General features: G+C 38.2%; 3 protein-coding genes and 1 pseudogene across 4 annotated transcripts; 3 read left to right on the top strand and 1 right to left on the bottom strand.

Annotated features, from left to right (window-relative positions):
- Positions 1-3,838: 3,838 nt before the first annotated feature.
- Positions 3,839-5,074, bottom strand: LOC101296592 (cysteine-rich repeat secretory protein 3-like). Its single transcript, XM_004304733.1, has 2 exons — positions 4,330-5,074; positions 3,839-3,972 (listed from the first exon to the last, which is right to left on the bottom strand). The coding sequence occupies exons 1-2, from the start codon at positions 5,072-5,074 to the stop codon at positions 3,839-3,841; spliced, it is 879 nt and encodes a 292-aa protein (XP_004304781.1).
- A 1,560-nt stretch (positions 5,075-6,634) lies between these two features.
- Positions 6,635-8,008, top strand: LOC101296310. The gene has a single exon (XM_004304732.1). It carries the CDS (start codon positions 6,635-6,637, stop codon positions 8,006-8,008), a length of 1,374 nt encoding a protein of 457 aa, XP_004304780.1.
- Positions 8,009-11,872: 3,864 nt separating this feature from the next.
- Positions 11,873-15,354, top strand: LOC101296023 (histone-lysine N-methyltransferase SUVR4-like). The gene is made up of 8 exons (XM_004304731.1): positions 11,873-12,064; positions 12,310-12,610; positions 12,844-13,385; positions 13,848-14,110; positions 14,555-14,621; positions 14,771-14,821; positions 15,027-15,117; positions 15,329-15,354. The coding sequence occupies exons 1-8, from the start codon at positions 11,873-11,875 to the stop codon at positions 15,352-15,354; spliced, it is 1,533 nt and encodes a 510-aa protein (XP_004304779.1).
- A 1,503-nt stretch (positions 15,355-16,857) lies between these two features.
- Positions 16,858-23,192, top strand: LOC101296016 (annotated as a pseudogene). Its single transcript, XR_184844.1, has 14 exons — positions 16,858-17,028; positions 17,398-17,434; positions 17,974-18,031; positions 18,426-18,556; positions 18,906-19,115; positions 19,218-19,283; positions 19,578-19,788; positions 20,025-20,371; positions 20,504-20,563; positions 21,026-21,054; positions 21,438-21,506; positions 21,621-21,711; positions 22,324-22,410; positions 22,767-23,192. The product of XR_184844.1 is annotated as a mediator of RNA polymerase II transcription subunit 25-like (transcript).
- The last annotated feature ends 879 nt before the right edge of the window (positions 23,193-24,071 follow it).

The following is a 24,071-nucleotide window of genomic DNA, read 5'->3' as shown; positions in this document are numbered from 1 at the left end:
CAATAAATACTTATTGTTCACAATTTAATAAATTTTTTAAGGCAAAAAAATTCTTACGAGTCTAAAGGAATCTAAATTCATACTCAAATAAATAATTATTAGTATATAAGTTTATTGTTCACACTCAAAACTAAATTTATTATTTATAAATATGTTATCTTCATATTAGAAATGGAAAAAAAATTATATTTTATAACGGGCCGGGCCGTGGGTCTCAAATTATCGTGCTCGAGCCGGGTCGGGCCTATAACGGGCTTGGACCAGGCCGGGCCCATGGGCTCATTTTTTTAGACCCAGCCCGACCCATTAGAATAACGTGCTTGGACCGGGCCAAGCCGTTAACAGGCTTGGGCCATGCCGAGCCGCTTTTAAACGTGCCGTGCTCGTGCCGTGCCCGTGCTTTGCAGCCCATTTGCCACCTCTAATCCTAAGTTGGTTAGGATATTTCTTCCTTTATTATCTGATTATGATTTTAATATTTATCTGCTTTTTGTTCGCGCCGTTCAAGATGTTTCAGATAATCAGGGTTTCGTCAGGGTTTTATACTTTTATGACTTTTATCAGTTTGCTTCTGAACGACATGCCGTTAATGACCCGAGTCGACCCGACCCGGCCCGACCTTTTTCTTTTTTTTCCGTCAAGATGCAAATAAACACAACCTCAAATTATATTAGTATATATTTGTTGCCCTTCCTATACAAAATAAGGATTGTGTGAAAAAGGCAGGACATCTAAATCATTTAGGATACGGGTGAATTCCCGGAAATTTAATCAAAACTAAGGAATTCCTAATTTCTTAAGACTGTATCCCCTGTTTGGATTCTTATCCCGTGGAATTAACAATTTCCACATGAAAATAATCATGAAATTTGAGAGCTTAAATTTCCGACTTGAATTTCTCACAAAATAGGCGTTATTTGTCAATTCCCTTAACTAAGATTAATCTGAATACAAATTCTCGTCATTTTAAAACTTTCCATCATAAAATCCAAACAATGAAATTCTGAATTAATGGAAATTTAAATTCAAGGAATTGTAATTCCCATGATTTTAAAATTTGTATGAAATTTGAAATTACTTTATCCAAACACAACGTTAGGTTTTATGTCCTTTGATTAACAGATTTGATTGGAATAGATTTGTGTAGGAAAATCAGTCCTAAGTTGGTTAGGATATTTCTTCCTTTATTATCTGATTATGATTTTAATATTTATCTCTTGCGTCCTTTATGGAATGATTCTATTCTAATATTCCTAATTGGCTGTCAATTAGGTTTGTGAAGTTAATTGCAAGAAGATGTCTTGCACAAGGCTAGGGTTTGGACGTGAAAGAGTATAGACGTATTTCTACTCTTATAAAAGGAGAGGCAGTAGCTTGTTTTGAGGACTAACCTTTTTGCACGCACAACTATTGAGATAGAGTTTTTCCGTTGCAAAACTATTTTGAGAGGTCAAAGTTCACTTGCTCCTTGTTAAAGTGAATTTATGTTTCATACGTTCATCATTCTCTCGCGGCTAGTAGAGAGTGATTAAGAAGTCTCAAGGACGCGGCTAGTTCCTTGAAGATCGAAGAGAAGATTGAATAACTAGATCGTTGAGAATTTGTAATAGTTGTTGGTTACAATCGTGGTTTGTAAACCCTATTCAAATTCATCTAGTGAAGTTCAATTTTCTAGGTTTGTGCCCCGCTGTGCTTTTTCTTCTTATTTGAGGTTTTTATACAGTGTCAAAATTTATTGTGTTCTTGTTTCAACTTTCTGCCAATTTATCGATGACTGAAACCACTGTTTCAATCTTTATGCACGTACCAGTACCTTTAAATTACAAAACTGGCACGACAACCAACATCTTTAGAGTCAAAATAGAAGGTCTGACTAGCTGCAATAGGAAGAGATATGTTCCAAGGCTTACGATCCAAGTTTATGACCTAATTTTGCAACAACATCCGCCACAAAATTAACTTCTCGATGAATATGTGTGAAATAAACTTGACCAATTTGTGAGGCTAGGAAGATGATATCTTTGACAATAACTTGTATCTTCCAAGGGGTAGTACACGTACCATTGATGGAATTGATAAGGATTTGTGAATCTCGTTCAGCCAAAAGTTTATGACAACCATGGATCGAGACTGCTAATAAACCCGCATGTAACGTAGAAATTTCAGCAGTAAGTACATTAGTAGGACCAATATTTGTTGTAAATGCTAGTTTAGGTTGACCATCTGCATCGCGAATAACAATGATTCTAAACAAATAGGTTTAATAAACCTGCAATAGCATAATCAACATTAATAGAAGAATAATAACGGAAAAGATTTGCTGCGGAGTAAACAACTTTCTCAGAATGTACAATATGGTTTCTAAAGATAAGATCATTTCTTGTCTTCCACATACGGTATGTTGTCGTGAGTGTTATTAATAAAAGGATTGGGCTATTAACACCCCTTTTTTTTTACTATTCACACACCCTATTATCTTTTTCTAAAGAAATCATCAATCAAATTCAAGTAGCAAGTTTGTAAATAAATAAAAAATGTGTGGATAGGAAAATAGACGGGGTATGTTAATAGCAAAAAGAAGGTATGTTAATAGCAAAAAAGGGTATGTTAATAGCAATACCCTTGTATTTTTGTGAATGTATTAACCAAAAAAGGAAAAGGGGTGTGTGGATTTCACGTCCCTATTACAAATATGTTTCACTATTGCAAATATGCTAAAAATGTATTGTTCCAATTTTCAGTTCGGTTCTCTAAGAAAACACAATGATTCTGTTATCAAATGAACTCCTCCAGCTCTAGGTTTTTTGAAGCTGAATTTTGATGGATCTGTGCTTCCTTCAAATGATGGTAGGGTGCTGCTGTTTTGTTTTCCGGAATGATCAAGGATATCCTATTCTAGCTTCTTCAAAAAATCTTGGCAAATCAAATGTCTTACTTGTAGAGGCTTTGGCTTCAAGAGCCGATTTGGTTGCGGCGATACTATATGGATACACAAGATTACAAGTTGAAGGATATTGAAAGTACTCATCGACTCTATCAACAATAAGATTCATACTCCTTGACGATTACTGCTCACAGACACACCTCAACTGTTGCTAGTTGGCATAACAGACTACCTCCATCTTCTCTTCATGCTCAGGGGCATAGCTACATTGGAACCAGAATGTTCAAATGACCCCTATGAGGTTATGACAACAATAAGATTCATACTCCTTGACGATTACTGCTCACAGACACACCTCAAATGTTGCTAGTTGACATAACAGTCTACCTCCATCTGCTCTTCATGCTCAGGGGTGTAGCTACATTGGAACCAGAAGGTTCAAATGACCCCTATGAGGTTATGACAACAAACATAAATTGGTTGATGATTTCATATTTATTACATTTCGATGTATAAATTAACCCCCTCTATCATAAAAAGAAAGAAAGAAAAATGCAAGATGAGATTGTCATTGACCAATAAAAAAAGATGAGTTGTACGTGAAATTGTTCGATTTGCTCACAAGTTTTTAGTATGTTAGTAGATTTCTAAAACAGTAAAACAAGTCATGACTTCATATTGATCAAGATCATCAAACCCCAAATTGTAATTTACTTATTGTTATATGTATAAATCATGACCCTTCTAGTTGAGATTTATAGCTACGTCACTGTAATCATGCTTTCGATTTATTTTCTTTAACTTAAGTTGTTAATTTTAAGAGTTAGTCTTTGTAATTTGTTTCTTCTCATAAAAAAAATAAAAATATTGCTAGCAAGCAGAAGTCAAAGCTGAAAACGTACTACAGTGAAACTTGTATGTATTGTACGTACACGTTACAAATTTGATCATATGTTAATATTCATCTTTCTTGCCCCAAGATTTGAGGAACAACAAAAAGATGAACCCAAAAAACAAAGCTGCTGCCCCTCCCACAACAATTGCTAACGTCTTCCCGTTACTACCTTTCCTGTCTCTCCGGTCTTCCTCTGCATGCAAAGAATAAAGATACCTCAATTTAGCAACCTCGATCAATCTATAACATGAAGTTAATTAAAGAAATAACCATGAAGTCATGAACATAATAATAAAAGAAATCAAGCTAACAAGTCATCGATGAATTAATCTATAGAGGAGTGAAAAAATCACTTCTTACGTTAATTAGTATATATTTTATCACATTTTAAAGTACGTACGTAATGTGCTCTAAAATTAACATGGTTAAGTAGCTCCATACGATGATGCTAATCACATTTTAAATCCTTTAATTCATCATATTGGACTACATCTACACCCATATACTCAGAAATGTGTCACCTCATCGCTTTTGGATGTGGGTAATTTACCTGGGTGTGACTCATCATCCGGATGATAAGCGAAGCTCAAGAAGCACTCCGCCAAATAAATCTCACCGGAAACCGACCCACCACACTCTTCCTCGGCAATCTGCACTGCACCACTCACACACTCCCCACATTCACAACCCCCCAACCCTCCTTCACACTGAGCCATCACGTCAACTAACTCATACCTCGTCTTGCAAAACCCTTCACCACTCACCACACCACTCTCCAAAACACCAAACGCTGCTCTCCTCATCTCCTCGAACCCGCCCAAACCCCCATTGATGGATCCACCGCCCTGGCCGCAGCTCTTGTGCAGCAACCTCTCCTTGCTGGAGTAGTCCAGATGATCAATTCCCTCGAGCTTGTAGTGCATGTAGCACCCGCGGAGCTGAACCCTAGCAGCCACGGATTCTCTACACACGGTGTTGGACATAACCGGAATCGTGCTCACGCAGCTGTGGCACTCTTGGTTAGTGATGTCTTCGCGGCATTGGTAGACGCCGGAGATCTTATCGTCGTCTGTTGATGATTCGGTGTGTTTGAAGAACTTGGACCGGTTTGAGTGGGCGGTGAGTTCTTGGAAAAGAGATGTTAGGGTTTGTGTGTGAGGATTAGTCGGAGCTGTGGTGGTGAATGTTTGGTTTGCGCAGTTTTTGTAGACTAATGAACTGTGATCGGAGATTGATATCACAGACGAGAGAAATAGGGCTACGAAGCAGAGAAACACCGCAGAGGTTGAATCCATTTGGGTTTTATCTTGTTGGGGTCTGAAGGACGATGCATGATATAATAAGTTGAGGCAAAGTTAAACAACATAAGTGCCTTTTCCGCTTAGTCTTTATATTATTTGTCAATGCTTGTGGTAATTTTTCCTACCCAACTGTATCTAACTTGGAAGAAACTAGTTTGTATAAAGTTTATTACCCAACAAAGCGTGCGCAAAGTTATATACTTATCAAACCTAGCTTGAAGCAAGGCGCTGCAACTGCTTTGAATCAGACTCAAAAAGTTACTAAAACAAGGAGAAATTGAAGATGCATGCCTTATGGTTAGGAATTTAGGTATTACCATGTTGAATTATGTAAGTTTGGCTGCACAAGTTACGTGAAATGTGATTTTCTTGCGTGTGTCATTGTGTCGCTATTCTTTTGTAATTGGAAGATCTTTTTCCTTGATTGCAACTTATTGAATTACGAGAGTAGTGCAAGGTGGTCGAACGATTTTTCTTTTTCCATATTGTTGAACCAAAAGAAAAAGTGTTTGGAACATGCATCATATATAGTATATATGGTTATAACTTATAAACTATAATCGTTCAAAAAAATTTGATTGCCTGAACTAGCATAATGAACCAAATTTGATCAAAACAAGCTTGACCCTTAAATAAGTGTATATATGGAGTTTTCCTTTGGTTTGTTTTTTTACAATTTATGTTCGCGTGAGGGAGTTGCATGTTTTTTTTATGTTCGCGTGAGGGAGTTGCATGTTTGCAATAGTATACTTCGGAGCTATGTAGGTGCTTAATTATATAAAAACTGCATGCATGAAATCTATCCTAAGTAAATTGGTAACGAGTAACAATTATAATAAGAAGTTGATTTTTTTCTAACAGTTAGAAACAGTTAGATTACTAATTGACTGAATATCTAGAAACTCCAATTTGAGATAGACGGCGGGAAACAAAACCTAATAAACTTCATGTGGTTAAAACAAAATGTAATGGTGAATATAATTACTACTTGTATTAGTTACTGTGAACGTGTTGATTCTTGACTGTTGAAGAGAGAATCGAAAGTTGAAATAGCATATATTTATTGTTTTCCCTAATGACCGATGAGGTGAAATTGATTTTCATTTGACTGAGAGAGTAAAAGAAACAACCCATTTCGTTGAGAGTTGACCTAATTCGCATTACAAGGTAAATTTTCTTTTAACAACCAAATTTACATCGATCTGACTGCTGAGAGTCATTACAAGCCAGCTATAGGCCCTTCTTCCTTCCTTGCCAACCCAATTTGTTATGAACGGTGCTAAAAACTTGATGTGTAACAACCTTCCCTAACACCACGGCTTCAATATAAGCCTCTGTCCACAAACCATTTCCAAGTGCCGCACATCCTCTCTTCATCTCAGCACCTGTTTCCCGGCGGCCCGGTCACGACTATCGTCGGTAATCTACCACCGTATAGTAGTCGTTGTCGTGACCGCCTTAGGTATTCATATTTTCAATCTAGATCAATAATCCCTAGTAGCATATGATCATTGCTCCTTGTCGTTACAACCAAAATGTACCCCAATTAGTTGCATGCAGCAATTGCTTTCGTTTCTAATTGTTGTGCTTGTTGCGGCAATTAATAACTCCCACTCATCCGTCTCCGCCACCGCCACCGCCATGCCGAAGCCACCGCATATGTCGTCTTTCCAGCTCCTTGAGATCAACCTGATCTCGGCGCAGGACCTCACGGCGGCATCTAAATCCATGCGGACGTTCGCCGTCGCGTGGGTTAATCCTAAGCGGAAGCTAACCACACGTGTGGACCAGAACGGCCATACAAACCCTACGTGGAACGAGAAGTTCGTCTTCCGCGTCGGCGAGGACTTCCTCAAAGACGACACCTCCAAGATCATGATTGAGATCTATGCCTCCGCCTGGCTCCGGGATGTTCTCGTCGGCACAGCCGCGATCGTCGTCAGTAATCTTCAAAACAACTCCAAGATGCGGTTCGTGGCCATCCAGCTCCGGCGACCGTCCGGCCGGCCTCAGGGAATTCTCAACGTTGGTTTGGGCCTCTTGGACAACACCATGCGTAGCATGCCGCTCTATAGCGAGCTAAGTACCTCCGCCGTTGGATATCGGGATATCATGGACGCTAAAAGCAACAAAAAGTCGTCCAACAACAATGGCTCCAAAATGGACGATAAACTCCACGCCTTGTATCGATCGCAGAGTGAAAGGACCACCAGTGATTATGGCTTTTCAAAGAGCAAGCCGGCGAGCTCTATATGCAATGCAGGTAATAACAATTACAATAAGAAAGCTCCGGGATCAATCTGCATTGGAAGTTCTATTGTGAATGGTTCGGAGATTAGTTATGCCACGAAAGATGATACCCCTAAGAGGGATGGAACCCCTAAGAAAGGAGGGACCCCAAAGAAAGGTGGAACCCCTAAGAATGGGACCAAAACCATCAACCCCCCTAATGGCAATGGCTCCATGGTAAATGGGAGCTCCATAGTGAACGGGTCTTTATGCTCGGATGTAGGGCCGTCACCTTCTGTGGTGGCGGCCGCCATTGCTAAGGGAATCTACCCTTTGCCGCATGGGGCGTCGAATACAGATCAGTCGGGGAGCTCGTTGATGGATGAGTGGGCGGACGAAGACAGTGTGGAAGGGTTGAAGACCAAGATCGAGAGGTGGCGCACCGAGCTGCCACCAGTGTACGACACCAAGAGTTCGGGTCAGAATCTGAAGTTGATGCCATCGTCGCAAAGGAGCATCATCCGCCCAAAGCCGAAGCGGAGGAGCCGGAACCGCGCAAGTTTGTTCTCTTGCTTTGCATTAGGTTGCGAGATTTCTATATCTTGTGGTGGCAAAGGTAAGCCTAAGAAGAGGAGTAGTGGCAAAGTTCATCTTAGCCCATCTGAACTTACTTACGATGATGATTCATACGTACGATAACACACCTTGGATATTTCTTCCGGGAGGCTAGCGAATCAAATGTTAATATCATCACAACTTTGTCTTTGGGGTTGAACATGATCGAGTCGCTTTGGTGGAGATCGATTGGTGCTTTAGAGTTAGAGGAATATTAGGGGGTGTGACACTGGTCAAATATTAGGGAGTTAGAGCCTCCTCTCTCTCTCTTGGTTATTCTAATTCTTTTTCTGCTTTTTACTTATTAATTTACTTTTACTGTTCACAATGTTCATTCGGATCATGAGATGGAGAGGATGAGAAGGAAGATAAGAAAATGTAACTCGTCTCATCTTCTCCTACCAAAAAATGTAAAAAGTGGATAGAGCCCTTTTCTTTTTATTGGTGTAACTTGTGATCATGTATATATTATGTACTTTCAATAAATGATACCATCATCGATAGTTTGATTGTTTTGTTTTGTTACAACGTGATCATATATGGTAATTATATTGCTTATGAAATGGGAAAGATCGTCGACGATATAGATAGTTTCATGCAACAAAGTTCATCGAGCTATAGCAATGACATCTTTGAATGAACATACCTCTCGCTCTTACTAGCCAGAACTGTGGGATGGGATAACATTTTGATATATTATGCTTTGAGGGATGCATATGTAACTTTGGCAAAGCTCTTAAATTTCCAACTTTATCTTCCAAGGATATTGCCCCTTCTCCAGTCGATTGTTGTTACGTCTGATCTATATTTGGATGGCTTATGTATTGTCCTCACCAGTGATGTGTGCACGATGCACCATTCCAATCTGTCTGAGATCCTTGTACGTAGCTTCCTCCTTTGATGGTTTTGTATCGCAAAAATACTACATATCCAGGCTAGTTTCAATAGCATACATATGCATGGGAAAATATATCACATTAATTCAGAGGCCCCCTTCATTTTTTTTCATGCATCCAAGTATCAAACTAGAACTTGTTTAACCCAACGAGGCAGTCATATATTATGAAAGAGTAGGAAGCAAGGAGAAAGTAATTTGAATACCTGGACGTCTCATTGAGGTTTGGTTCTGCAGAACCACCCCAGCAGCATTTGTGCGTACCTTAGCCTTCGGCTTCATGGAGTCATAATTCGGATTACTGTGACTAGATGCAGATAGTGATTGCCTTCTCAATATGTACTGACTGTCTCCTGAGGCCACATGACTGGAAGATAGGTCATTCATTTCTACTGTCACCGGAATGTTTGACGTCAGACGGTTAAGAACTTGATTCAATATATGATTCAGTTCTGTTACTTCTGTAAGAAGAATTGATTGTCTTCGTCCTTTGCCACAGTGTTGCATTCAACATGGTACCTCTTGTATGTTGCTGAAAATAAAGTGTAATGTCGACCATATATAATTAGTACAAGCTTTACCTCATTACATGACGTTTTTCGTGTGTGTGTCTGTATCAGGGGGTAATATACACTCATAAATGAGAGTAATTAATTAATTAACACATTCATTTTACTCTCATTTGTTTAATTAAAATGAGAGTAATTGATCAATTACAAGGTAAGGTAAACATATTCATGTGTTTAGTAACGCATAAAAGAACATGAATTATTTCGTGCAAAAACATTCATGTGCTAGTCAAGAATTATTTCGTGTAAAAGTATTCATGTGTTTACTAACACATGAATGGATCATAATGGTTCTAAGTGCGACCTCATTATCAATAATCGATTCTTGAATAACCCTTAGCTGGATAACCAAAGGGGGGCATGAGTTCATGAATCATTCCCGTACAATTATTCTCTTACAGATTCTTTCATTCTTCATTTCATTAGTACGCTATTTACGTTTCATGACTTATTATATTCCAGCTGTCTCTAATTCATGAAATTTCCGTTTCTAAGTTATAATGAATTAGAATGGTTGTAGGTCCGGTTTCATTATCAGGAACCGATTCTTAAATAACCCTTAGCTGGATAACCAAAAGGGGACATGAATTCATGAATCATTCTCGTACAATCATTCTTGTACAGATTTTTTCATTAGTTGTCTGCGATTCATGACTTATTTTATTTCTGTTGTCTCCGCATGACTTTTTTATTTCTAAGTTAGTAAACACATCATACATGTATCTCAATACCTCTTTTCGAAAAGTAAAAGAATTTACGAAATTGTATTTTAAAATTAACCTTTTTTCTTTTCTGATATACTAGCATTCTATCCGTGCAAATTTGCATGTTTTCATCAAGTCACCTAAAACTAAGGAATAATTAATTTTTATCTGTTTGATGTAGTACAGTTAATCCTTGTAATCCCATTTTCTAATTTCTATCCACTACCCACGTTTTTCTCTCCCTAATTATCTCTTTATTTTATTTTATTTTGTTATTTACTATAGTAACTCTTGTTCTTAATAATCTGAAGCAACTTAATAGAGATAATATTGACATAACACAATTTAGTAATTTATAGACCGTTCGCTTTATATATATAGTAGAGAACTAGAGATTTAGTAATTACTCCAAAGAGAATTGAAGAATAAAAAGAAAGTGCGACAATTTTGGAATAAAATCCAACCCACAAGGCAAGAAGTAAATGCTTTTTACCCAAAAACTAAACTAAATTTACTGGACCAGACCAACTCTCAACGCCCTCTCTTCTTCACATTTTTCTTCGTCTTTTCTCGCAGGCACCGCTCCCGAGAAAACAAGCTCTTGCTGACGTGGACACTCACGTGACAAGCACAGCATAAAGCCAAATTCCAATAGCCTATAAAATGGTAAAAAGAAAAATTGCTAGCATACTCTCATAAACCTTTATTTAGCTTCACCAACAAGTAGTGATATTTCGGTTTGAAAACCCTATCAAAAACGTGTTTTTAATCAAAAAGGTACCTCTTTTGATCACAAACATCTTGTGATTCTTCATCCTTGTGTGTTGCTTGATTTTGTTGCTGAGATTTTGCTTGAATTTTGATACCTAAAAAGTATCAAGAATTGGTTTAGCTCATGTAGCTCACTGTAATCTTTTTGTTTTTTTTTAGTGTTTATTTTTTACAGTCTAATACTATTCGGGGTTTTGCCGTACAATCTGAATGGACCTCTGTTTATATACTGTATTTCATCTTGGTTACGGTGAAAGATGGCTTTTTGGGTTGTTTTTGGGTATGGGTTTTTGGTTTTTCTGAGAACCAGAGAGGGGTTTTAGCCTTGGTGAAGATTTTGAAGGCTTATACAATGTGGGGGTTTGGTTTTGGATTGGTTCTTGTTTGGGTTGTGGCGGAGGAAGAGGAGCTGGGGTTCTGTTTTCTCCTGCATTTTCTGGGGTACCCAGATGGAGTTTGATGTTAGAATTTTGATGGGTGGTGGATTTGTGATGCATGTAATAGTGGGTTTGTTGTGAAATGCAATAAACGTGATGACTTGGGATCCCCATATTTCTTGCATTTTCTGGGAAGAAAACAGACAGGTATTATTAATATTGGGTTTTGTTTTCTGGGTTTTTAGCTGTGTGTGTGTGTGTGGAAGTCTGTGTAGTTTTAGCTTAATTAATATTTTGAGTAGCTTTGATAAATGATTTCTTATTAGACCGGAGAAGATGGTGCATTGTGTGCTTGTGATATTTGCTATTGTTCCTACTTGTTTGGTTAGTGGGAAATCCTTGTGGCAGAGGAAGAGAAAGCCTGGGTTTGTTTCTCTTGCATTTTCTGGGTTTTTTTTGTTATTGTTTTGATGGATATTGGAATAACATTGCATGCAAGTGTCTTTTAGTTATGGTGAGTATGGTGGAGTGCAAATTTGCTTCATTTTCTGGAACCAAAATGAACCTAATAAAATGGGTCTTGTGTTGTGGGTTTGCAGATTTTGACAGTTTGAGTAACTTTTGGATTGGCAATGGCTCCCAGTAGAGAGACTAAAGAACACCTTGCCAATGCTTATAAAGCCGCAAAGGCCTGGGGAATTAGTAAAGAAGAAATCAAACCTGTCCTCAGGAACTTATTCCAAGCTGTTGGGGGGAGATGGGAGGATATTGAACCAGACGACTACAAGATTGTAGTTGAGACATACTTTGAGTCGAACCGGAAGGTAGTTCCTTTACATTCTTATGTGTGTGTGTGTGGCATTTATGTCTCTGTTGGGAAGGAACTATAAGACTATGTTTCACTTAGTATTTCAATGTTAGACAAGAACTACACCTCCAGTTTAAATTACTAGAAAATAACTAATTCCCGGAAGATGTAAGTAGAGGTGTAACTAGTGTAGCTAGCATGTAGAAGAAACAGGAGAAATTGTACCAGTTAAGGTTGACGTTTTACCTTTCCTCTCAACAGGGAGATGATGAGCACATAGATCAAAAACTGCGTAAAAGACGTCATTTGGCTGATGAGGAAGATCAGGCATCTCCCGGAAGTGGATCAAGTTCTGAACTATCCCTCAGACATTCCAGTGGCAATGGAAATGACCGACCTACCTGTCATTTGGCCTCTGGAGATGGATCAGTACATCGTGAGAGGGCATCAGCTTCTGCAGTCCCATGTAGTGATCACATGAACTACTTCAAGAAGCCAAAGGACAAGGTATCCACAGATGATGCTACATTTTCTGCAGAGCGAACCTCAGTGAGACGTCCAGGTATCTATATCTTTCCCCTGCATGATATTAGTTTCCCTTACAATAGGGGCAAAAAGTTCCCTTCCTACTGTTTCTTGGCTGCATCTTTTGCTGGGCTATTTGTTAGGGTGTAAAAGCTGGTTAGAGACTTGGATGCATGAATAATGAAGACAACAGGGGACTCTAAATATATGATATCTTTTGGCACTACATATCCTATTGAATAAGCCTTAGCTATTACCTTTGTGTTACAGGATCAGTGAATGGAGGTGCTAGAATACAACGACCCATCACTCGTGAGGATAAGAAGCCACCCAAATATATATCAGACATAACCAAATCAACTGAAAAGGTGGCAATATCCTTGATAGATGAAGTGGGAAGTGAGAGCTTGCCAAGGTTCAATTACATCCCACAAAACATTATATACGAAAATGCCCATCTGAATATTTCCATGTCTCGCATTGCGGATGAGGATTGCTGCCTGGATTGTTTGGGAGATTGTCTTTCACCGCCATTACCGTGTGCATGTGCTCATGAAACTGGTGGGGAGTTTGTGTACACACCAGAAGGTCTGCTGAAAGATGATTTTCTAAGTAAGCGTATGGATACCGAAAAGCAGGAGTATATTTACTGTCAAGATTGCCCTTCTGAGAGGAACAAGAATGAAGCCATGCCAGAACGTTGCAAAGGACATTGGGTCCGGAAGTTTATTAAAGAGTGCTGGAGAAAGTGTGGATGTGACATGCGATGTGGAAACAGAGTAGTACAAAGGGGGATTGCATGCAAGTTGCAGGTCAGTTTTACATTAACTCTCTCTTAGATGTCTCACCTGGCTAATTAAGTGGCATTTGAAATGCATGGAAGTTTTTTTTCTTTTTTCGTGACTGAAATGAGGTTTGATGCCTTCATATTGTCTCAACTTTAATTTTTGAAAGCATATTCTGAATGAGTCTACAGATACTTGTAACTTGCTTCTTACCTCTTAAAAACTGTTCCTATCTTTGTTATTTGTAAAGAACTAGCTAGTTGAAATTGCAAATCGTTCCGCCAAGATTTTCATTCTTTTGATGACATTCTAGATGAGTGTGCTGGATTGTGTTTATCGCTCTAATGATCATGTAGTTTCTTCTTGAAGCATCAAATTTTGGCTACAGAAAATTTCCTCAGTTATATTAATGTTAACATTGATGTTATTTTGGCCATAGTTATTGTTGTATGGATATAATAAGGTGTCCTAACAAATTATATACTTCAGGTGTTCCACACTAAAGGAAAAGGCTGGGGAGTTAGAACTTTAGAGGTCTTGGAGAAAGGATCCTTTGTCTGTGAATATGTTGGGGAGATACTGACCAATAATGAGTTATATTATCGGAATATGAAAAGCAAGGGTAATGGCAGACACACGTACCCAGTCACACTGGATGGAGACTGGGGCTCAGAACAGGGTTTGAAGGATGAGGATGCCCTCTGTCTGGATGCGACTCTTCACGGAAATGTTGCAAGGTTTATCAATCATAGGTAATATTTTCTAGTCCATGTGAATTTCCTTATCTTTCTGAGCTTGTTCATTGCTTAACCTTGTGTTTTTGGTTAAGCAGATCATATTTCCCAGAATTAGATCTGCATAATAATCCATTTTCACACCAGTCATTTGGTGCCTGTGGTTTGGAACTTTGATTTTAGAAGTTCTATCAAGTTTGTCAGTATTCCTCACCTTTTTGTAATAAGCGCAATTCAAATTCATTAATGTTGACAAAGATCATCTAACTTAAAATATGTCCGTGTATTCGGATTCTGTTTCTCCTGAAAATATTGTTCTTTTAAGTTGGGGGGAAAGGCTAGACTGTCATTCGCTTCCTAACTTGTTTTCAGAAATGACCTAATTATTTCATATGGCTTTCGATGGTTTTTTCTCTCTCTTTCTATGTCTGACGTTATGTTTAATTCTCTCAACAATTGCAGATGCTTTGATGGAAACTTGGTTGATATCCCAGTTCAAGTGGAGACTCCTGATCGCCATTATTATCATGTATGAATTTGGCTGCTTCCTTTCTAAATGCCCAGACATGCTCAGTTACATTTATGATGAAACATTTTGAATGGTCTCTCTGTTTGATTGTGATTATACATTGTGATTTTGGGAAGAAGCAACCCTTATTATCTGCTCATTGTATGCAGGTTGCCTTTTTTACTACCAGGAAAGTGGATGCCTTTGAAGAGTTGACCTGGGTGAGTGAGCTTGTTTATTACCTACTACTTGAGTTACCTATTCCCTATACTATTAGATGCGCTAAATGGTGCTATGCAAACTGTTGGATATTTTTTCGATATCTAGTGGTTGTGATCCCAATTTTGAATCAGTCAGTTTGGATAACCTTCTTATGCAAAGGTTGAATATCTTTGTTGATAAATGATCTGTGAAATTGTTTTCCAGGATTATGGGCTTGATTTTGAAGAAGTTCATCTTATTGAGGCATTTCAATGCATTTGTGGCAGCCAATACTGCCGAGGCAAAAACCCAAAAGGTTGGTGTACACCATCATCTCTTTTTCATTTTCTGAGACAAATGTAACCGGTATCTTCTTCTTCTGTGAAGACGATGAAAATTAATTCGTCACAAGAGATGAGCATGGTCATGCGCTTTATGCTGTAGTTTTGAGAATTTTAGAGTTCAACTCTATATCTTAGCTCCTCTTACAGCTTCTGATTATCACATGTTTATGTGTTTATGTGCAGGGAAAAAAGTGGAGAAGCTTGGATGACCAATGACAAGTTTCTGTACTTGACTTGCTTTAGTTGGCTTCATGTTGTTAACTTTTGAAGTGCATGCGTGGCTTATGCCACATTCTCTACAGAAGTACAGAATTTTTTTATTAGTCTTGTATCGTTGTTTGTTCAGTTTAGGATAGAGAGAATTAGACAGATATCGTAGACAAGGATGCAAAGGTGACTGTTCTTCTGAGGTTTTGTTGTACTTGGGTACTGTACTTTTAGTTCCCTTGCTATAAGTCCAATGTTATTGAAAATTGAGACAATGATGAAGCATTCGAGTTCTGGGCTCCTGATAATGATAGTCTAGAACAGATCAGACCTATTTTGTAGATCAGAATGAGGGCACTGTTCTATGATTTTCAGTCCTTTAAAGTGTCATTGAAAACTGATAGAAGTCACACAACGACTCCGTAGTTTGTGTTTCTAGCTTCTGACGTAGGCTGCTTATGCTATGGTCTATGCCTCCCCTGAGTAAAGCATTGTTCTAGAAATCGTTTTTTAGACATTATTTTTTGATCAAATAAACAACTTAGATACAACAAATGAGTTTTTAAAATGGTTTTCTTTTTGTTCTTCTATTATTTTTGTCTCTTTTTCAACAAATGAATTATTGTACGACAGTATGAAAATAAATTGTATTGGTAATGTCAAATAGGCTATTGATGTTATTCTCGAAATGTTGTATGGACAGTTGGATGCAAGCTTGCACTAACTCGTAGTGTGATATCCCAAAATACTTGTAGCAGATCAATAAGCACTTCAACCATTTTCCAATATGATTTTCCAAGAGGTCCGACTCTACCCTCTTGTTACTTGCAGGAACAATGATATTGCCGTCCTCATCAAACTCCTCCTCCGGTTCCTTGAAATAATTCACAAAAAACAGATCCTCATCTTCCTCTATTCTAACAAAAGCTTTCTTGTACTTTATGGCCTCCAACATTAGATATGTTGAATTTCATCTTGTTGGGACATCAAGACAAACCAGACCAGTGTTGCCAAGTTTTTCACTCGCCACAACTTTCTGAAAACTGTCAAGTCGATTAGGTGAAGACCTAACATACTATTGACAACATTCCTAATGACCAAAACACTCTTTTGCAACCTCTTCAAGCCATGCGCTACAATTAGATTACATATGTAGGTTGTGCATCTCACATGCATATATTTACACATCAAAACAGATTGGTAGACATCAGAATCATTCGTCTATGATGTAAGCCACTCTATATACAAATTGGTAGGTATCAAATCATTCATCTTAAATACAATAAAAGTAATTTAGGTAGAACATTCAGTGAATTTCAAAAACCCCCGTTTTGTTAGAGACATGCATGCATTTGCAGCAGTTTCCACGTTGTTTTTTCCAAATGTGTCGCGATGGACGTCACACATCTACGTCAGAAACGAAACCTTTTAGAATGATTTTTTATTTATTTATTTTTATTTTTTGGATTATAAAAAAGGGCAAAAAGCAATGCTTCCCTGCTCTTCAGAAGAAGATATTCAAGCCTCTCTCCTCGCTTTAAAACCCCTTCTCCGCAGACAACGGCGTTTCGTCTTCTGATGGCGGCGAAGCAGTTGATCGTGGTCGTTGAAGGCACGATGGCCATGGAGCCTTACTGGCCCACCGTCTTCTGCGATTACGTCGAGAAGATCATAAGGTCGTTATTATCTTACACTATATCAGCTTATCGTTTTTTTTTTTTTTTTTTGGTAATGGCTAGGGTTTCGGTGATTTTGGGAATTCCGCTATTCTACTTGAACATGCTCACTCTGTGTGATCTTGGAATTGTATTAGTCTTGGTTCAATTTTGACAGTGATGGAAGCTTGCTGATCTTGAGTTTCTAGGGTTTAGATACTCGGTGCAATTTTGAGTCGGGGATTATTGATCCCCAATTTCTATACCAACTGTACATAGGCTTAGCTTATTTATACAACGTACCGAGTTTGAGTTTGTACAACTAGTGATGGGAACTGGATTGTATATTACCATGTCTATCTGCCAGTTCTCATGTATGTTTGCCTGCAGGTCCTTTCCCGGAAACGAATTATGTGGATGTGGTCCGGTATGCGTCTTTTTTTTTTTCCCCTACTAATCTACTTGAATCTCCTTTATGGCATTTTTATCCTGAACTGGACTTGCTATTTCTTTTCTATATCATATCTGTATTTAAAGGCATTCTTTAAGAGCTTATAGTTGGTCATGCTATTAAAAGAAGAAACTATATTTATTTATTTAATTTTTGGGGTGAGGGAATATATTCTTCTGTTGATGCGAAGTCAGCCTCTTACATCAGAGCTCCAAGTTTTTCAGAAGATGGTGGCAGATTGCTTTTAGGTGACATCCATTGTCTCTGTAGGGGTTCAAGTCAAGCGATACTCCTTTATAATTTACTTAATAAAATGCAATTTAGATACTTTTAGGTGCTTGTCCCTTCTTTGACTAGATTCAAATAATACACTGTGAATAACAAGTTATCAGTTGTCACCAGAGTCATAAACCAGAAACATTAACAGGAAGATAGCATTAAGAGAGCCCTCGAAAAGTTTGGTTCTAGCTGACTAGCTGTATTTGTACTCACATTATTTGGTTTTGGAAATGCAGAAGCCCTCCACCTGTACCGTTGAGATGTCTCTGGTCACATTCAACACTCATGGATCTGGTATTCAGTTTTCACTCACTTTATGAAGTGTTAATCGATTATGACTTCTTGATTTATATTTTCCTAAGATGCTGCAGAATTAAGATGCTGCTAGCATTACTGACATCATTCAAACTGCCGAAACAAATTCAAATAGAGATATCGTGCCTTGCCTCTTATGCATCTAGTCAAATGGGCAGTGCCAGTGTTGTGTTACCTCTGCATTAAATCAATCAATCACTTGCTTATTCAGTAACATTTATAATTTACCATATAGCTATGTGGTCTATGATGCACAGAAAATTTAATGTCTTAAGTGCAACCAGTATTAGCTCAGTGTCCTTGTAGAGTTCCACATCCTTACTGTAATCGATTTAGCTCAGTATGTCGATGTAATCATACATCCTGTATGCAGGTTGCTTGGTACAACGGAGTGGTTGGACAAGAGACATTGAACTTTTCTTACGATGGTTATCAGCTATTCCCTTCAATGGTGGTGGTTTTAGTCATGCTGCAATTGCAGAAGGGCTGTCTGAAGCCCTAATGGTATGCATTAGTCTGTATTAAACTATCTATATGTAAAAACTACAGTAATATACTGTATCTTGGCGATGCTTCCATCTATACTAAAGAGATATGTACACATGCACACACCCACGTGCATATGTATGCATATATTAAATGTATCATATCATCATATGAGAGATTAAAATGTTTGTTTCCCTGTTGGCTAAAATGTATCATATGTATGCATATGAGTTAAATTTTATATTACAAGTACTATATGATGTAATCTATTGATTTTTTAGAATTAAATTGAAGTTTAAGGATCGTAAATGATTGCATTCTCATTGTAATGTGCTTAACATTTACTGTTCTTACTGATACAATTCAGATGTTCTCTACCATTCAAAATGGAAGCCAAAATCAACAAAATGTGGATTTTCAAAAGCATTGCATTCTTGTTGCTGCTAGTGACCCATGTCCCCTTCCCACACCAGTCTATAGACCACAAATGCAAAACGTGGAGCAGAGTGAAATTTCTGATGTGCAAACCGAAAGCTGTCTGTATGATGCTGAGGCTGTTGCTAAATCATTTGCACAGGTAGTTTGTTTATAGCGTTGATGTTAATGTGGCTGTTCCTTTTCTCAATGAGGGTGGAACTTTTTCATTGATGGGCCTTAATTCCTTTAATTGTCTGTCCAGTGCTTTGTTTCTCTGTCAGTCATCTGTCCAAAACAGCTTCCTAAACTCAGAGCTATTTACAATGCGGTATGATCATAGCTTAACTCTTTTTATTTATTGTCATTCATTGTAAGCTTTTGCCTACTGTATATATTGCTAAGTCAGAATCTTGACGAACCTTCCTTTATTTCCCATTGTTCTCTGGTTAGCTTTACAGCTGGGCTGTGAAAGCTCAAAATATGACGAACAAATAATATAGTTCCTTTTTTGGTATCATATTCATTTAAACACTATCTATTTTGTTAATGACATATTACAGGACTGAAATTTTTTGAAGTTTGCTAGAAACTGGGCACGATAATGACCACTTTGCATATGCAGGGAAAGCGCAACCCGCGGGCAGCAGATCCACCAATTGATAATGTGAAAAACCCCCCCTTTCTCGTTCTAATCTCAGAGAATTTTATTGAGGCGCGGGCTACTTTAACTCGTCCAGCTTTGCCGAAAGCTCCTGTTGCATCAGTAACACAGCCACATGAATGTCTTCCCGGTTGCAGTTCGACCGATCCACCTCCGACTTCTAGGCCATCTGGTACTATATGCAGTCAATATGCTCGTTCCTTTTTACCTTAGCATTTTTTTATGTTACACATTTAGTTAATTTTTGTTTTGTTTAAAGAATTTTGTTTTTGAACATGTAATGAAAGTTTTCAGATTGGCCAAAAGGGAAATAGATGCATCTATGCAGTTATGCTTGCTTGATTAGCTCATCCAGCTTTTATTCTTTGGCTAACCCCTTTTCATTTGTTTTCTTTTCCAAATTTTTAGCGAATGGATCTGTTATGGATAGCCCATTAATGTCAGCTACTACCACAGGAAATTCTAATCCTGGGATGTCACAACCAATGAGTAACCTCCAAGGTGGTGCTAGTATTGGGCAATCTGTTCCTGGCATAAACCAAAATCACTCAGGATCCCAAATGGTTCAAAATAAACTTGTTTCAGCATGTCCCTCTGGAACTGGTACAATGATTCCTCCTCTTGGAATCTCTCAACAAGCCCAATCTGGGATACAGTCGGTTGGTGCAAACTATAGTTCGGTATTTAATCCGTTGTCCCAACAGACGTCAAGTGCTCTGCAATCTGCAAGATCCAGTTATGTAAAAGTCTGGGAGGTAAGTCTAGTGTATGCCCTAGTGGTTTTTTATGTCACGACAGTGGGGAGGTTTTTAAGTAGTCTTTACTTCCAGGTTGGCTCTCTATTGTATGTGATTCTCACTTGTTATTGGATATCCAAACACATGCAGGGAAATTTATCTTTACCGGGGAGGAGACAAGGACAACCTGTGGTTATTACTAGATTGGAAGTATGTATCCATCTGCCTCACGAATTTCCCTTTCACAGTAACTTCTGTTTCTTTACCTTTTATACTTGCTATAAGGCTGTCAATTCGCCCCTACCTCTACCCTCCCGCGGTTAATAACTACTGGTAAATATTCACATACTAGTTATGAACATACTAATACTAGTATGTTCATACTTTCAACTTGTATATGGAAATTTCCAGATACACCCAGATGTCTTATGGCATGGTTAATTGCTTTTGGGCACTTATATATCTGCAAGTCTATTTCCAAAGAAGCTTGTATATGTCAATTATGCCTATTGGAGAACATTTTAGTAAACTATGAGGGAGTGTATCAAATAAACCCGAGATGTCTGTTTCAGGACCTGACCACACGGAGTGTTGTAATTAGCTCATTTATCCTTTACAATATCACCGTCTGCTGGTCATTATATTCACAGAGGCTTTCTCTTTCTTTGTCAGGGATACAGAAGGGTTTCAGCACGTGAGACGTAAGTCTGCAGAGCTCTCTACCACTTTCTTCTAAATACACTGGCTGGCATATAACCGATGCTTTAATTTTCAAAGTTGCCCTGTCTTTAACATTTTTTCATTTAGGAAACAAGGTTCTAGTTTTTCACAGCTGAAATAATATGTTGTTTACTGAGTTTATACTTGACTTCACTTTTGACACCTTTTTTAGAAAGTAATTGGATGATATGGTGAATGTGTTTTAAGTAACCTCCACTGTTAGAGTCCTGGTTCTATGCAACAAAGTATGCTGGCCTGTATTGAATGTCCTTAATTGTGGGGAAGTGCTGTGTCAAACTGTCAATAACCTATTGAGGGCATCTTTGCTATATTTTGGATGACAAATGTCTTGCGCATTCCTCAGGCTTGCAGCAAAATGGCCACCGACATTGCAAATAGTCAAGTTCGCACCTCTGGAACCCCTGATTAACAAGTAATTTTTCATTTAGTTAAAACCTTCCCCCTTTATCATATATATGTATATCATCCAGTCGAGGTGTCTTGTCTCTGAGTTTCCTGATTATTCCGAGTCATTACATTATTTCAGGCAGCAGCAATATTCGCAACTGGCCGACATTCTAGTATTTCGGGTAATGGATGGGCAAGAATTTGTTTTGCAGATGCAAGAAAAGAAGCTTGTAATCTCTCTCTCTCTCTCTCTCTCTCTGATAGTTTCTTTCTGTTACCCCAATGAACATATTCCAACATGAGCCTTCATGAAACCTTTGAGCTTTTCATTACATTTTGGACCTTTTCCTTTTTTTACCTGCTTTTTCCCCCCTTTTGGTGAATATGGAATAAAGTAAGCACATTCTTTACTGTGAATAAGGGGATTTTCAAATTAATCCCTCCATTTTTTTCTTTTCCAGTTGTCCGATAATGATGTTGGCCTATAATTATATATGTATGAAATTGATCATCTTAGAATGACTAGGTGCATAATCTGGTATTGTAGAATAGTTAGTTTTGGAAATGAAACTGCATTAAATTATATGTTCAAATCCTGTGATAAAAACAATTCCCTTTGAGTCATTTAGTGGCATTTTTGTCTGCATAATGCTCACCTTGAAGTGGAGTGGTTTTTGGGTTCTGGTGCTCATTCATTTGCAGCTTCAGGTCAAACCTAGTCAATGTATGCTATATTATTTGATTAGTCTATTGCTATGAAAATAAGAAACTACGGTTTATTTTGTTTGTTTTTATTTTTTTATTTATACAAATTGTCCTCAAGCTGGTTTCCACTTTTTCAGTGTGCTGTCATCAAATTGCCGTCTCAAACACTAGTGCTATATCTTTCGCAGAAAGATTGCTACTTGATTGGAATGCTTTTCCCATGGGTAAGATTGTTATGTACCTATGCCAGTTTATGACTGCATTTTGATTCCTTTTTCAAAGTAAAGTTTTAACTGCCACCGCCCTGAGCTCGTAGAGATCCCCAACATAGATGTAAGGCACCTTCAATATCAAAAGCAACCTGCAAAGTGAACAGTAAGCCTGTATTTCCGGGAAGATTTTGTAGGCAATCTTCTTGCCTGTGAAAGTTGCTTTGGATGCTGAAGGTTCCATGCATAAAATGCAGTTTTTATTTGTATTTTGTTCCATATTAAATGGGGAGGTTCTCCAGAACGAGGTTGTGGCTCGGCATTGGGACTGTCTTAATTTCTTACTAAAGCTAAGTCTACTGTTGGTTCAGGCTATGGTTGTGTTAAAGCCACAAGTAGTTGGTCAGCAACAAATGCAACAGCAGCAACCACATCTAACAACAGAAGCCTCAGCTTCAACAGATACAGCAACAGCAGCCGAAGCTACAGCAGCAACAAGTGCAACCTGGTCCAGCAACACAGCAACCACAACGGGGGTCTAATTTGCACGGAGGAGGCTTTACGGATTAGTAGTAGTAGTAGTCTGGCATAAAACTTTGTCTGTCATGTTCGGATACCTTTCTTTTCAGAGTTTCATATCTTTTTAAGTTCATCATTAGCAAACATGCTGGTGTACACCTTGAGAACCTTTAAAGAAGACCATGATTGTATATGGTTTATGCACAAACCAAGTGTTGACTACTGCAACATCAACATGTAATGATGTTACATTGATCGATGAGACTAGGATTGGTTACAAAATGGATGAGATATGGGTACTAATTTCATCTTTCATGTTTTTTGGTATTGCAATCGTTTTCAATAAAAGGTACACTGTTGTACATTATGTACTCCCTCTCTGTGACCTAGCAGCGTTTCTTCTCTCCCACTTTGATAAAAGGTACATTGTTGGGGGTCTACGGCATCTAGTCAGGGAGTTTTGATTTGTTGGCGGAGCACGGAAGAGTTCTTTGTCACCTAACCACATATGCTTCCGGTTTCTCTGCTTGAATTCATGTTGTCCTTGACCACTAGTCCAATCACGTAAACCGACAAGTTCTTAGTATTCCACCGGTTTACGTGATTGGACCGACGGTCAAGAACAACATGAATTCAAGCAGAGAAGGCAGATGTGATTTGGAGTTGTTTAGCCGAATTAAAAAAAATAACAAGGGAGAAAAAAAAAAAATAAAGAGGAGGGAAAACCTAAGTTCTCATTTGCTAGAAGAGTTACACCAGCCCATAAAAAAAATATAACATGTGCATAAACCACCTTGACCGTAAACGTTTGGCGTTGCAACATCTTCTTACGTCAATGAAGCCATACAATTACCACTCATGATAAGAGAAGGGGAAAATGGACATTTTAGTCAAAATGAGATAAAACAAACCCAATTCTAATGGATAACAAGAGAGCCTATTCGGCGCATCCGGGTGCGCGGCGCATCCGTCATCTCCACCGTTAATTTTATTTTATTTTATTTTATTTTTTTAGCGGGTCAAAATGGACGGTGGATACACCCGGGTGCGCGGCGCACCCGGGTGCGATGTATAATTTTCATGGATAACAATTAGTTGAATATATCAAGCCTCCTAATATCCTAATTCCCAAACCCGAAGGCCTCTCTCTCTCTCTC

The sequence above is a fragment of the Fragaria vesca genome, linkage group LG6 (genome assembly GCF_000184155.1).
Source record: "Fragaria vesca subsp. vesca linkage group LG6, FraVesHawaii_1.0, whole genome shotgun sequence".
Taxonomy (NCBI): domain Eukaryota; kingdom Viridiplantae; phylum Streptophyta; class Magnoliopsida; order Rosales; family Rosaceae; genus Fragaria; species Fragaria vesca.
This window is presented reverse-complemented; position numbering and strand designations above follow the sequence as displayed.